Source organism: Canis lupus, chromosome 6, assembly GCF_011100685.1.
Source record: "Canis lupus familiaris isolate Mischka breed German Shepherd chromosome 6, alternate assembly UU_Cfam_GSD_1.0, whole genome shotgun sequence".
Lineage (NCBI taxonomy): Eukaryota > Metazoa > Chordata > Mammalia > Carnivora > Canidae > Canis > Canis lupus.
Window position 1 is genome coordinate 43,615,892 of NC_049227.1, and position 16,510 is coordinate 43,632,401.

The 16,510-nt window shown below is 37.9% G+C and overlaps 1 protein-coding gene across 4 annotated transcripts in view; it reads right to left on the reverse strand.

Annotated features, from left to right (window-relative positions):
- The window catches only part of FAM102B (family with sequence similarity 102 member B), an 89,157-nt gene that overhangs the window by 43,707 nt on the left and 28,940 nt on the right, over window positions 1-16,510 (reverse strand). For all 4 annotated transcript variants that reach the window (XM_038541150.1, XM_038541152.1, XM_038541149.1 and 1 more), the window contains exon 2: window positions 1,094-1,214. In XM_038541150.1, the coding sequence (XP_038397078.1) occupies window positions 1,094-1,214 (121 nt within the window). The remainder of the gene's footprint in view (window positions 1-1,093; window positions 1,215-16,510) is intronic.

Genomic DNA, 16,510 nt, shown 5'->3' on the forward strand with positions numbered 1-16,510 from the left:
ATTTAAAATATAGCCACATACAACATGGTGCTATCTGCTCACTCAAAAAGCAAAGAAAATTAAAAATACAACTTTTTATCTCATTAAGAAGGACACAAGACTAAAATGGAAAATAACAAGGCAACGGGCTCTTGCTTTTCATTCTGAGTCCTTACCTTAATTTTCGAACAGGTACATGTATTATTTTGGTAACTTAAAAAATGTATATAAGATATAACATAAAGGTTACATTTTATTTTTTTTTCTTTTAAAGATTTTATTTATTTATTCACGAGAGACACAGAGAGAAAGGCAGAGACACAGGCAGAGGGAGAAGTAGGCTCCTCACAGGGAGCCCGATGTGGGACTTGATCCCCAGATTCAGGATCACACCCTGAGCCAAAGGCAGACACTCAACCGCTGAGCCACCCAGGCATCCCATAAAGGTTACATTTTAAAGCTAATAGTTTCATTCACCTGTAGTGGTGACAAAAGGATTCCCTCTTTTTAACTCCCCAAAAAGTAGGATCATATATTTCTACATATATTAAGTTGATCTACTTGAGATTACCATCTTTGTAGATCATTGGTAACATGCTTCAACCTAATACGTGGAAAAGAAATGATATAAAAAACAAAACACGGCCTTAGAATTAGAAAGATTTGTATTTGAGTCCCCATTTTGCCATTTCCTAGCTATGTGATTTGAGCAAGTGACAACCCCTCTGAACCTCGTTTTCCTGAAATTGCAAAAAATAATACCCATTTTCACGTTTGTTGTTAGACATAATATATGTAAAGTCCCTAAAATAATGCCTACAAAGAGAAATTTAATGAATGGCAGGATAAAGATCAGCCTCCCAAAATAATACAAATAGAGTTAATACTTAAATGTATATCAATCGATAGTGAAATAAGGTTCTTGAGTAATACTTTATAGCTTCAAATTTTCCTAAATCATATTTGTCACAGTAAATTAAATTATTGATGCAAGTGTAAAGTGGAATTACATGTAACAGTTCTAACGATGAAGTAGAGCTAAATAAAATGAGTCAGTGACTATGGAACTAATTATGGTTTCTGAAAGGGGAGACGTAATTGGCTATTTTTATACCTTCCTCACAGATACTCTGTAGATACAAGGATCCAGGATGCCTGTGGTGGCACTTGCACTCATCTTGCACATAAATGAGAACTTCTTCCTCCAGTGAACACAGTTGGCTTGTACCACTTCCCTGAAGAGGAGACAGAGAGAGAGAGAGAGAGAGAAACAATTATTATTGATGACAGGTTAAAAAAAAGTACACACACTCTTTCACTCAGGTCTATAACGCAAAAGTGATATATTAAAAGGCATGGAGAAAACAAACTTCTAACAATGTGATCTGAAAATCCCTAGAAGGGGGGATCCCTGGGTGGCACAGCGGTTTGGCGCCTGCCTTTGGCCCAGGGCGCGATCCTGGAGACCCGGGATTGAATCCCACGTCGGGCTCCTGGTGCATGGAGCCTGCTTCTCCCTCTGCCTGTGTCTCTGCCTCTCTCTCTCTCTCTCTCTCTCTGTGACTATCATAAAAAAAAAAAAAATCCCTAGAAGGTTTTAATTACCCACAGAAACTCAAATTTTTAAAAAAGTGAAATTACTCATCAATTGAATCAATATAAATTGAAGCTTCACTACTCATTCATTCAGCACATAAGACATGTTTATTTTTGGTGAGCTATGTGCTAGATGTCTGAAATATGATGATAAGAATGACAGTGTTCCTAATCTTGTAGGGCTTATAGTTTACAGGTAGTATCAGAGACTATGAAATGTAAACAAATACTTATTCTGTCATTCCACTGAGCCACCCTCCTTTTTTTTTTAATTTTTAAAAGAGATTTATTTATTTACTTGAGAAAGAGAGAGAGATGGGGTACCTGGGTGGCTTAGTCAGTTAAGCATCTACCTTCAGCCCAGGTCATGATCCTAGGATCCTGGGATCGAGTCCCACATTGGGCTCCCTGCTTTGAAGGGAGCCTGTTTCTCCTTTGCCTCTGTCTCTCTCTTATGAATAGAAGAAAACAATCTTAAAGAAAGAGAGAGACAGTGTACGTGCGTGAGCAAGCGCAAGTCAGGGCAGGAGCAGAGGGAGAGAATCTCAAGCAGACACCTGGCTGAGCATGGAGCCCTTCATGAAGCTAGAGCTCATGACCCATGAGATCATGACCTGAGCCAAAATCAAGAGATGGTGGCTCAGGGTGCCTAGGTGACTTAGTGGGTTAAGCATCTACCTTTGGCTCAGGTCATGATCCTAGATTACTGGAATCAAGCCCTGCATAAGGCTCTCTGCTTCTCACTCTCCTCCCCACTCCTGCTCTTGTCCACTATCTCTGCCTCTCTCTTTCTCAAATAAATAAATAAAATCTTAAAAAAAAAGAGATGGATGCTCAACCAACTGAGCCACCCAGGTGCCCCTCGACTGTATCCAGCAAGAGTGCAATTTATTTGTATGGTTACAACATAGGCAGAATGAGCTATCTGGCAAAGAATGGATCTGGAGGTATTTGTCAGGCAACGTGAAGCATCCTCAGTAAGATACGCAGTAGCTAACGTGCATACTAAAAAATAAATGAATTTTTGAAAAAAAAAAAAAGCAACAAATAACAATGAAAATAACAAGGAGGAAAAAATAAAATTAGAATTTAATTTTAAAAAATTGTTTCCCTCTCAACATCTTGGGGCCTTGAGACTTGATGGAGGCATCAGTCATGGCCTCTGGAGCTCCCAAAGAAGGTGTGAAGGTATACTAAAGGCTGGGCCCTTTAGGAGCACCCTCTGCTTCAAGGCACTTGGTTGTTTCTGTCACTGAGGTCACTGATGTATGACCAGGAATCACACATTTAAAACAAAAACAAAAAACAAAATCCCTGTACTTTCCTACATAAAAACTTCTGGTTGAAGATAGCCGATTGACAGCATGTATTAACTTACCTCTGCTCTCACCCCAAAACATTCTATTTAATTTTTAAGGCATCATATAGCAAGACAAAGAGAACCAGAGAGGAGACAAAATAAAAGGTCAGGAATTAACAAGTGATAATGACTTAGCAAATTAAAGAAAGCTGAACATTATGCTGGTAATGGTGAAAGCTAAGAGCAGGTATCTTAAATTAGCATTGAAACAGAACAAAAGAGGGACAAATTGCAGAAGAACTGATCGAAAACTGTTTTAGAAAGAGTCCCTCAGATCTTGCTGACCCCTGCAGAGGACAGATTTATTCTCCTGATGAGGTACAACAGAGGGATCTCTGTATTACCTGACCTGAAGGCAGGTATTGAAAATAGCACCACGGGTTTACCATATTGGGTGGGGTAGGGGGCTAGACACAGGATGAAAGATGACTTACTGAATGCTGAGACTTTTTCCCCTAACGTGGCTTCTCAGGATATATTCTTTAAGAAGATGTAAGAAGAACATTCTCCACGGAATCCAACCAGACCCAAAGAAAAGTCTATTAAGATGAATGTTGAGGGTTACAAAATGACTTCGCCAGCTCAATCTACAACCTGAATCAATGAACACTCTCCACATGCACCAACTCTCAAAGCATCTTTGACTTCTTCACAGCTAAATATGAGCAAGCACTTGAGTTAGGTCTTTCAATATGAACAAACTGAGGGGGTGCCTGGGCGGCTCAGTTGGTTAAGGGGCTGCCTTTGGCTCAGGTCATAATCTCAGGGCCCTGGGATTATGGGGGACTCAGGTCCCCTGAGTTGGGCTCCTGACTCAGCAGGGAGTCTGTTTCTCCTCCCTCTCCCTCTGTGCCTCCCCTCTGGCTCACGCTCTCTCTTGCACACACACACACTCTCTCTCAATAAATAAAACCTAAAAAAGAAAAAAAAAAGAAGAAACAGACCAAAATGAATAGCAAAAAGGAAACTTTTTAAAAAACAGAGGCTATGGTGGAAGAAAAAAAAAAAGATTCTCAGAGAGAAATTTCATCTATCATAAAAGTATAGGAAGGAATAGGATACTATAAAACAACATACAGGGAACTAAAAAGTACTCATGGAAATCAAAACTAATTGAGTTGATTTTTTTAAAATATTTTATCCATTTATTAGAGAGAGAGCAAGCACAAGCAGGGGGAGCTCTATCCCTCCACTCTACCCTTCTCTGTGGGCTTTTAGGGACTATGTCAACCAGGCTCACTTCCCCTCTGCCACTGAACGTAGTAAAGGTACAAACATCAGAAGGATGGAAGGCTGCAAAATCCTAAAACTCTGTCTTATGTTCTGCTACTTTTCACTTGTTTGTGAAATAACAATAATTCCTCAACAATACTAATTAGAGAAACTATTTATTTATTTATTTAGCTCCACGCCTAGTGTGGAACCCACTGTGAGGCTTGAATTCGAGACCTGGTGATCAAGATCTGAGCTGAGATCAAGAGTCAGATGCTTAAGTGAATGAGTCACCCAGGTGCCCTACAGAAGCACCTCTTTGGACTTTTATCTAATTTAAAACATCCTTATAAGACAGCAGCCTTTACATACCAAAAAGTATATGCTATCATTTGCACAAATGGGCAGCTTTGGCCTGAGTAACAAAAGTAAAAGAAGTCAAGTGAACTCTGTATGTGAGTGTTTCTCTAAAAAAACAAACAAGCAGGGGTGCCTGGGTAGTTCAGTCAGTTAAGCATCTCTTGGTTTCAGCTCAGATTGTGATCTCAGGGTCGTAAAATGGAGCCCTGAATTAAGGCTCCGTGCTCAGTGGGGAGTCTGCTTCTCTCTCTCTGTCCCCACCATACCCCACCCCAGCTTGTGTGTGTTCTCTGTCTCTCTCTAAAATAAATAAAAATCTTTAAAACAAACAGGAAAGGAATATTTATAGAAATAGTGATCTAGTTTGGCTAGAGAGTAGAGGAAGGCAATATTAACTCTGGTGGGCTTGGGAAGAGATTACAAAACTTAGCACCGCATCATAAATGTGGGCAGAAATTATAGTGTTGAACAGAGGTGAAGAATGTTTTCATAAAAGATGTGACATTAAATCTTAAAGGAAAAAATACATCTCCATAACCCTACGTTCCCATCATGAAAGCATATGGAAGTATAAATCTCACTGGTAAAGGTAAATATTTAGATAAATACAGAATAATGTAATATTGTAAGAATGGTGTGTAAATCACTTTTAATGCTAATATAAAAGTTAAAAGATGAAAATATTAAGAATAACTATAACCACAAAAATTTGTTAATAGATACATAATATAAAAAGAATTAAATTCTGACATCAATAACAAAGTCTGTTGGGGGACATAGAAGTGTAAAGTTTTTGTATGTAATTGAACTTAAGTTGCTATCTACTCAAAATAGACTGTTATAAGAAGTTTTACACAAGCCTCATGGTAAACACAAAGAAAAAAACCTACAACAGAAACAAACAAAGAGGGTAAAGAATCAAAGTAGATCACTATGAAAAAGCTAGCAGGTCATATAGGAGGACAGCAAGAGAGGGTGAGAAGAAAAGAACCACAAAAACTGATAGAAAACAATTAACAAAATGGCCACAGCAAGTCCTTACCTATTAACAATTACTTTAAATGTAAATGAACTAAACTCCCCAATCAAAAGGCACAGAATGGCTGAATAGGTAAAACAAAAACAAAACCCCAAATAAGACCTAACTGTACCTTAGCTGTAAGAGATTCAGTTTAGATTTAAGGACACACATAGACTGAAAATGAAGAGGTAGAGAAAGATATTCTATGCAAATGGTAACCAAAAGAGAAAAGAGGTGGCTATATTTATATCAGACAAAATGGACTTTAAGTCAAAAACAAAGACAAGGTCGTTGTTTAATGATAAAACAGTCAATTCAGTAGGAAACTATAACATTTATAAATGTGTATGTACCCAACACCAAAGTACCATCAAAGTACCTAGATACATAAAGTATCTTCGCAGATCTGAAGGAGAAATAGACAATAATATGGTAATAGTAGATTTCAATACTCCATTCACTATAATGAAAAGATCATCCAGACAAAATCAGTAAGGAAACAGTAGAACTGAACAACACTATAAAACAAATGTACCTATTCAGAGCTTTTTACCCATTAGAAGAATACACCTTTTTTTCTCAAGTGCACACGTAATATTCTTTAGGACAGATTACATGTTAGGTCACAAAAGAAACACATTTAAGAAGATCTAAATTATTACAAGTATCTTTTCCAACACAAAGAATGAAACTAGAAAATAACAATAAGAAGGTGGGAAAATTTATTAATACATGAAGACTAAACAATATAATCTTTTTTAAAAAAATATTTTTATTTATTTATTCATGAGAGATACAGAGAGAGAGGCAGAGACACAGGCAGAGGGAGAAGCAGGCTCCATGCAGGGAGCCCAATACAGGACTCCATCCCAGGCCTCTAGGATCACAACCTAGGCCAAAGGCAGACACTTAACCACTGAGCCACCCAGTTGCCTAAAAAACATACTCTTGAATAACCATGAGTTGAAGAAGAGATCGAAAGAGAATTAAAAAAAAAATATCTCAGCACAAGTGTAAACTAAAATACAACATACCATAACTTATGGATTGTAGCAAATGCAGTACTAAGAGGGGAGTTTATAACAATAAATACTTACTTCAAGAAAGAAGTTAGGGGTGCCTGGGTGGCTCAGTCAGTTAAGTGCCTTTGACTCAGCTCATGATCTCAGGGTCCTGGGATTGAACTTCAAACCAGCTCCCTGCTCAGCTGAGGATCTGTATCTACCTCCCCCTCCCCTGCCTCCATAATTCTTTATTTATTCATGAGAGACACAGAGAGAGAGACATAGGCAGAGGGAGAGAGAAGCAGGCTCCCCAAGGAGGCTGATGTGGAACTCAATTCCAGGATATCAGGATCATGCCCTGAGCCAAAGGCAGATGCTCAACCACTGAGCTCTGCCTCCCTATTTGTGCTCCTACAAAGTTCTCTCTCAAGTAAATAAATAAAATCTTAAGAAAAAAAAAAAGGATAGAACTTAAATAAACAATGTCACTTTATACCTCAAAGCTAGAAAAAGAACAAGCTAAGGCCAAAATTAGCAGAAGTTAGAAAGTTATAAAGATGAGAGCCGACATCAATCAAATAAAAATAGAAAAACAACAAAAATAAGTGCTTTTTGAAAAAAATAAACAAAATCAAGGGATTCATAGCTAGATTAAGAAAAAATAATACAAAATAAAAAATGAAAAAAGGACATTAAAACAGTTGCTTCAAAAAATAAAAAGAATCATAAGGGACTATTATTAATAAATATATTCTAACAAATGCTAGCAAACTGGATAATCCAGAAGAAATCAATAAATAAATTCCTAGAAACATACACTTACCAAAATTGAATCAAGAAGAAATAGAAAACTTGAATAAATCAGTAACAAATGAGATTGAATAAAAAATCAAAAACTTTTGAACCACCACCACTACAAAAAGCCTGGGACTAGATAGTTTCTTGGATGAATCTACCAAACACTCAAAGGACAATTAATACAGTCCTTAAACTTTTCCAAAAGACAGAAAAAGAGATCACTTTGAAATTCATTTTTTGAGGCCAGCATCACTCTGATACCAAAGTCAAAGATACCATTAAAAAAATAAAAAGTAAGAGAAAAAAGAAAACTAAAGGCCAATATCCCTGATGAACACCGATGCAAAACTTCTCAATAAAATACTGGCAAACTGAATTTCCTAACATGTTACAAGGATCATCCTATGCAAATCAGTGTGATAAACCACAGTAAAAGAATGAAAGATAAAGACTACATTTAGATAAATAAATGCTTTTTCTGCAACATCTACTCACGATAAAGACTTTCAACAAAATTAGTATAGCAGCAACTTACCTCAATAAAGACCATATATGAAAAGCCCAAGCTAACATCATAATCAGTAAGGAAAACCTGAAAGTTCTTCCTCTAAGATTTAGCATAATACACAGATGCCCTCTTTCACCAATTCTTGACAAGTATGCCAAGAAAACAATAGAAAAAGGATAGTGATGCTGGGAGAACCGGTTATTCACATTAGAAGAATGAAATTGGGCCCTTATACTATATACAAAAATCAATACAAAATGGATTTAAAAACTTAAATGTAAGACCTAAAATAGAAAGAAAAAAAAAAAAGACCTAAAATAGTAAAACTATTAGAAAAAATAGAGAAAAAGCTTCTTGATGACACTGGTCTGGGCAATGATTTTTTTGGCTATAACACTAAAACACAGGCAACAAAAGCAAAAATAGACCAGTGTGATTGCATCAAACTAAAAAGCTTCTGCAGAGCAAAGGAAATGATCAATAGAATGAAAAGGCAACTTATGAAATGGGAGAAAAATATTTTCAAAGCATATATCTGGTAAGAGGTTAATGTCTCAAATATATAAGAAACAGAAACAACTCCATGGCAAAAACCAAAATCTCCACATAACACAATTAAAAAATGAGCAAAAGACCTGAAGAGACATTTCTCAAGTGAAGATATAAGGCGAATAGGTAGAGGATTGTAATCACTAATCATTAGGGAAATGCAAATGAAAACTACAATGAGATATCACTTCACACACATTATCAAAAAGACAAGAAGTAAGTATTGGTTAGAATGTGGAATAAAAAAGAACTCTTCTACATGGTTGATGGGAATATAAACTGGTATAGCCATTATGAAAAACAGTATGGAGGTTCCTTAATAATTGAAAATAGGGTGCCTGGGTGGCTCAGCCAGTAAAGCATCTGCCTTCTGCTTAGGTCATGATTCCAGCATTGGGCTTCCTGCTCAGTGGGAAGTCTGCTTCTCCCTTTTCCCCCCTTCCCTGTGCTTGTGTGTGTACTCTCTCTCTCTCAATTAATAAGATCTTTAAAAAAAATTTAAAAATAGAATTACCATATGATCCAGCAATCCCACTACTGAGTACATAGCCAAAGGAAATGAAATTGACATTGTAAGACATTTGCACTCCCATGTTCATTGCAGCATTGATCATAATAGCTAAGATATGAATACAACCGAAGTGTTTGTCAAGGGATGACTAAAGAAATTGTGTGACACACACATACACTGAGCAATGTTATTCTGCCACAAAAAAAGGTAAATGTGATAACATGGGTGAGGATGGAAGACATTATAATAAGTGAAGTCAAACACAGAAAGACAAATACTGCATGACCTCACTTATGTGTAGAATCTAAAATAGTGGAACTCACAGAATAGGATGATGGTAGCCAGGAGTTAGAAAGTGGGGAAATGGAGATGTTGGCCAAAGGGTACAGAATTTAGTTAGGCAAGATGAATAAGTTCTGGAGATCTAACGTACAGCATGGTGACCATAGTTAACAATGCTATATTGCATATTTCAAATTTGCTAAAACACCAGATCTTAAATGTCCTCATCAGAAAAAAAAAACAGGTAATTATGTGGGGTGGTGGATATAATTAGCTTGATTGTGGTCATTTTACAATATATACATAAATCTAAACATCAAATTGCACATCTTTTTTAAAAAGATTTATTTATTTATTTGCAAGAGAGAGAGAGTGTGAGAGTGTATGCATGAGTAGGGGGAGGGGCAGAGGGAGAGGAAAGCTCAAGCAGACTCCCCAACTCCCCGTTGAGTGTGGAGAACAACACAGGCACGATCTCAGGACCCTAAGATCACGACCTGAGCTGAAATCAAGAGTTAGATGCCCAAATGACTGAGCCACCCAAGCGCCCTATCAAGTTGTACATCTTTTTAAGCATATTTAATTAATTTGTCAATTACACTTCAATAAAGCTAAAAAATAAAATCAAATATTATGGATGAATGCTTTGTGCATATTTTTGTATATATTGTACATATTTTTCATGACCTGTATAGGTGCACCCAGGGAAGCCACAAATAAGCTCAGATCTACTTGCTGGAAATTAAGACACTATCCAGACACATGAATATTGTCTCCTAAGTAGCAGACTGACATATATGCCAAGACTCTGGAACACAGGTTCTTTTTTAAAATTTTTATTTATTCATGAGAGACACAGAGAGAGGCAGAGACCCAGGCAGAGGGAGAAGCAGGCTCCCCACAGGGAGCCCGACACGGGACTTGATCCCAGGACCCTGGGATCATGACCTGAGCTGAAGGCAGATGCTCAACCCTTGAGCCACCCAGGTGCCCCTGGAACAAGTTCTTATGTGAGGATAAGAAAGTCTAATGAGCCAAGAGATCAGGTTGGGATGAACTAAGGCTATGAAAAGTGTAATTGACTCATGATGTCACACAACAAAGAATCCTTATTGGAGGAGGAACCCAGAAATGATGAAGGCAAGAAATAAGAGCCCAGCATAACACTCTGGACAATACACTGCCAACCACAGTAACCACTAGATAAATATTCACTGACTGAATGAATAGATGTCACGAATCAGTCACAAATAAGCAATCCCAGGTACCAATTCTTGCCTATGCTACTTCACAATCATTCCTAAATCAACCCCTTTTCTGGGTCTAGGACCACTACCCTAATTCAGTACCTCAAGAGGTCTTCCCTGAAATATGGCAACAGCCTCCTATTTAAATGGCCCTCACTCAAACCTACCTTCCTCATTGCTACCAGAGAGCTCCTTCTAAAATACAAATTTGATAATGTCATTCCTCTGTTAAAAATCCTCCACTGAGGGGATCCCTGGGTGGCTCAGCGGTTTAGCACCTGCCTTTGGCCCAGGGTGCGATCCTGGAGTCCTGGGATCGAGTCCTGCGTCGGGCTCCTGGCATGGAGCCTGCTTCTCCCTCCTCCTGTGTCTCTGCCTCTCTCTCTCTCTCTCATAAATAAATAAATAAATCTTAAAAAAAAAATCCTCCACTGATGGAGTGCCCGGGTGGTGCAGTCAGTTAAACACCCGACTGACTGGGTCATGGCTCAGGTCATGATCTTGAGCCCCGCATCTGGCTACCCGCTCAGCACAGAGTCTGCTTGAGATTCTCTCTCCCTCTCTCCCCATTGCTCTAAAATAAATAAATAAATCTTGAGAAAAAAATCCTTTACCACTTCCCCATATTTTGGAGGATTAACTCCAACCTACTGAACACTGTCATGATTAGGTCCCTGCCTATCTTTGGTCTCTTGACCCTTTCTGTCTCATACTGATTATCATTCCCCATTTACTTCACACTATTTCTCCTCTGTATGCCTTTGTATGCACATATGAGATTTCCTTTCCTCTGTATGCCATATACTCTCCCTTTCAACTTCCCACATTTACCAATTTAATTCTTGGTTTAGTCATTACCTGCTCTAGGAATCAAGCCCCAACCCAGCCTACAGGTGAAAGCCTGGTGTCAGGTGTGACGTGGTCTGTCTGCTTCCCTGAGTGCCTGGCTGTCTGCCGTTCTGTATCCTGGAGCACTGCCTTCCACAGAAGGGGCTGGCAAGCGCTGGCCGAGTTGGCTTCCTCCATCATTCCATTTAGTTCCCATCTCCCAGGACGTAGTCCCACTTTCCTTTTATTTCTGCTTTGTCTCCGACAGATGCTCTTATGATTACATACATTTCAAATGAACCAATATTTGCAACAAATTTTTAAAATTTATAAGCTTAAATATAGCGATGTCCTTTCTTAAAAGGAATTCAAGTAGAAATAGATAATTTAGGTAATCTTTCTGATTTTATATCATCAGAGTAATAGCCCTAGAGTATCAGACAATTTCTCTAAATAAAGAAAAAATTTTGTGTGCCCAAGGCAATTACTCAGAATTTTTTTGTGATAATCTTTAATGTGCACACATGCACGCAAATATACATGCACATCCACACAGCAGCTGCCAGAAAGCTGTCCAAAATACACAAACAAACAAAAAGTGGCAAAGCTATTTCGTGACAGTTCGTTATACTGATGGGTTACCATGGAAACAAACTCAGACTACTTGGCAACTGAGACAAAAGTCACATTAGTAATGTTTTCCGTTATGTGAGTCATTAATTTCCTATGAGTTTTATATGGTTGCTTAACCACTTTCAAGAAACAAAGTAAGAGAATAGGATTTGTGTTGATACTGTGGAAAGCCAAGTATTTCTAAGATAAATGATAAAGTTGCTGATTGTGAAATACATAAGCAAAGGACTTAAAAGAAGATAACTGTTGCTATCGCCATGGTTTATTCTTCAAGAGTAAAAAAAAAATTCTAAAAAGTCTTTAAAAATTAATATAAAAGAAAGTGAAAATTATGGATCCATTTTCTGTGACCTACTGTGCCAGCAAACTACAGTACTTAATATTCTAAGAATAACTTGCATATGTATACCCTACACATATATTTAACATTATTCCATGTCTTGGTAATTTGAAGTATTTTTAACTTTTTGGAAACAGTGATCAAAAACTGCTGTGAGGAATGCAAGCTGTTTTGCCAGACAATATTATTGCAGTGCTTGTATCCAGAGGCAGTCGGCTTGGGCTCAAATCCTGCCTCTGCTATACTTGCCACCTGTCACACTGGACACATTCCCTAACGTCTCTGCATTTCTGTTTCCTGCTCCATGAAACAGGGGTGGTAATAGTACCTACATCTCAAGAGAGTTTTTGGAAACTAGGTGAATAATTACACACAGTGTTTGGAACAGTGCCTGGTTGATAGTGGATCTCATAATAAATTTTAGAAGTTGTTTTATTAAGAATATAAGTAGTTCTAAGGCTACTGACATTTGCCCCCACCCCCCCCAGAGAGAAATAATGATTAAATTTATAAGTAGAGAATTTCTTCAACAATCAATGGAGGTTTCTATTTTCTAAGAGCTAGAGATTCGTGAGAAAATAAACCTTTGGGAACTGAAGCAAAATAAATATCTTAAGATTCCAAGGATAAATTAGATCTATAAAACTGTGACTTTTAATTACAACACTAAGTGTACATGAATCTCTCACGTTTGAGAGGTATTTTTAGTTTGTATAACTGGGTGGACACTACTAACATTCAGTGGAAAAAACTGAGTACAGAGGATTTTCATTCACTCATTCACTCATTCATTCATTCTGCTGGTACTGTTAGACATTGAAGGAAATTGGACAGTTTGAGGTTGAGGAGTCTGAGAGTCCCTCATTTGGAAATGTCTAGTAAGTAGATAGATATTGAGACCTAGGACTCAAAAAAGAGGACAGGGCTGAAAACATAAATGCTAAGTCCTTGTGACTTAGTGATCATTGAGATCATGGGAATGGATAAGGCCATTCAGGGACAGTGGGTAGAGAAGGAAGGGGAGAGGGCAGAGCCTGGAACTCTAGGAAACACTGATATGAAGGTATAGGAGGAGAAGGGAGCAGCAAAGGAGACCACATGGTAAATGGAGAAGCAAAGGAGATCATGTTGTCCCCAAAACTAGGGAAAGGATTGTAAAGAAAGTGTTGCCCAAGAATATCAAATGTGGCAGAGAAGTCAGGTAAGATAATGACGAAAAGGAAGCAACAATGAAGTCACTGATAACACCCACAAGTATAGTTTCAGTGCAAGGCTGAGAGTGGAAGGCAGATTACTATAGGAAGTAGAGACAGTAGTAATAAAGTAGAGAAAATGAGGGTGGAGGTGGATGGGGACTTGGGGTAGAAAGAAGATTTCAACTGACATGCAAGACTTAAGCATGTTTTGGTGCTGCCAGGAAGAACTACTAAAGAGAAAGAGTCAAATGTCTACAGATGTGAACTGTGGGTTCCACACCCAGCCCAAACTATGCATATGTATGGAGGAAAAAAATCTTCTGTCAGACGTGCAAAGACTAAGAAAACACAAAACAACAACGAAGCAAAGCAGAGCAAAAAGTGATCATTCAGGTACCCTTTCTAAATAAGACACTTGAATTACGCAAGAATAAGAAAAATGAATTAAAAGAGCTTAAGAATCAAAAAAAGGCAAGAAAGAAACCAAGTCAGTAGGTTACTTGCTCTTTCAAAAATAAAAAAGATTTTATTTATTTATTCATGAGACACCCAGAGAGACAGAGACACAGGCAGAGGGAGAAGTAGGCTCCACTCAGGGAGCCTGACGCAGGACTCGATCCCAGGACCCGGGATCATGACCTGAGCCAAAGGCAGACACTCAACTGCTGAGCCACTCAGGTGCCCCCAAAATGCCTTACTTTTGGACAAAAGAACTTTCTTGTTCTTTCTAAATTGTCTAAAAACATGTGTAAAAATAACAGCTATAAACAGCTTCTTCTATCACATATTCTGTTAGCCAGTGCCTAGATGAGGAAATGCATGACTCCATTTTGTCTGTAAATTAAATGCCAAATTCTTCAGCTACATACTCAGCCCTCTCTGGCCTGCCCTTAAATTCTCAAATTTGATGCCCTATTATTTATCTTCACTGACTTCACTAAACTAAATTACCCACTATTCCCTACCTGGGCCCCATGTCCCTACACTACACACCAGCCTTCAGGATGCTCTCTCCCTTGGGGTGCCTTCCAAACATGCTCTGTCCTCTTCCTACCACCCAATTTCATCTACGTGGATTTAAGTCTAACTTTTTTCTGTTTTTAAAGTAGGCTCTGCACCTAGTGTGGGAGCCCAATGTGGGGCTTGAAATCACAACCCTGAGATCAAGACCTGAGCTGAGACCAAGCGTCAGATGTGTAACTAACAGAGCCACCCAGGTGCCCCTCAAGTCTAATTTTAACACTGAATGATGTGGAACAAATTACATTCCTCTATATAAGTTTCCACTTTTATGAAATGTTTTGTAGTCAGCTACAGAGTGGTAAACATGTCACCTGAATCTATAAAATGGTATAAAAACTTACTTCAGAGGTAGTTTGAAAGTTAAATATTTATTTAAGATTTTTTCATGAGAGGCACACAGAGAGAGGCAGAGACATAGGCAGAGGGAGAATCAGGCTCCCTGTTGGGACCCCAATGTGGGACTAGATCCCAGGACCCCAGGTTCATGACCTGAGCCAAAAGCAGATGCTCAACCACTGAGCCACTCAGGTGCCCAACAAAATTTTTTTTTTTTTGGAAAATGTTAACAATTTTATGTTTAGACACCAGCACTAGAAAATTCCCAGAAATTGCTATTGAAATGTAGTTGCAGTCTGTGAATAAGGAAATGTATAAACTTTTAACTGGAAAGAAAATGTCACTAAATGAGTTTATTTTAATGCTCTAATGATGACTCACTAGAATGAAATGAAGCAAACATGTAAGGTCCAAAATCAATACTACGGTTACTTCCTCATTTCATTAAGATAAAATAAGACTTGGGTATAAACTAGTTTCTAAGCCACAATGTTTGGAAATAGCATTTGATTAGGAAAAGCCTGAGAATTTCTTCTGAAACCAGTAAACAGATTTCAGGACAGAAAATTCTTCTTTTCTTTGAGATAACAGAAAAGGGTTCAATCATGGGTTTGTTTTAAATATTTCTATCCCTATTTTCTCTTGCACTGTTTCTTTCCCCCAACCTAGAATCATGTTTGGGTCTCAATCCTAGAAATAAATACACAAAACGATTGTTTTTTTCCTATTTTCCCCCTTTCACTTAATTCGCTTTTCTCCTTTTCATTAACAAAGTTCCCAAAAGAACACTTACACTTAAGACTTCTGCTGCTTTACCACCTGCTCACTCCCTAACCCCTTGAAACTTGGTTTGTGCTCCTATGACTATAATGAAACTACATTCTGAAGTTCACCACTGGACAGCAACACTCGAAAGAATAAAATCAGAGCACTATCCTACATCATACACAAAAATTAACTCGAACTGGATTAAAGACTTGGACATAAGACTTGAATCATAAAAATTCCAGAAGAAAACAGGTAGTAAGCTCCTTGACATAGGTCTTGACAATGATTTTTGAGGTTTGACTCCAATGATTTTTGAGGTTTGACAAAATCAAAAATAAACAAATAGCACTACATCAAACTAAGAGCAAAGGAAACCATCCACAAAATGAGAAGGCAGTCTCCTGAATAGGAGAAAATATTTGCAAATCATATATCCAATAAGGGGTTAAGATCCAAAATTAGAACTCATATAACTCAATAGTAAAAACAACAACAACAAACCCAACCTGAGAATGGACAGAGGAAATGAGGAGACATTTTTCCAAAAAGACATACAGATGACCAACAGGTACAGGAAAAGGTACTCAATACCACTAAATATTAGGGCAATGCAAATCAAAACCACGATAAGATATCACTTTGTACCTGTGAGAAAGGGTAGATTCAAAAAGACATGAAATAATAAGCACTGGTAGGGATGTGGAAAGAAGGAAATTCTTGTACACTATTGGTGGGAATGTAAATTGGTGTAGCCACTAGGGAAAACAGTATAGAGGTCCCTCAAAAAATTTAAAATAAAACTACCATATGATCTGCAATTCCACTATTGGGTTTTATAGAAAACGAAAGCAAAAATTCTTTATAATAACAAGCATTACTTACAATAGCCAAGATATGGAAACAGGCTGTCACTGACATATGAATGGATAAAGAAAATGTGGTGCATACATGCATACACA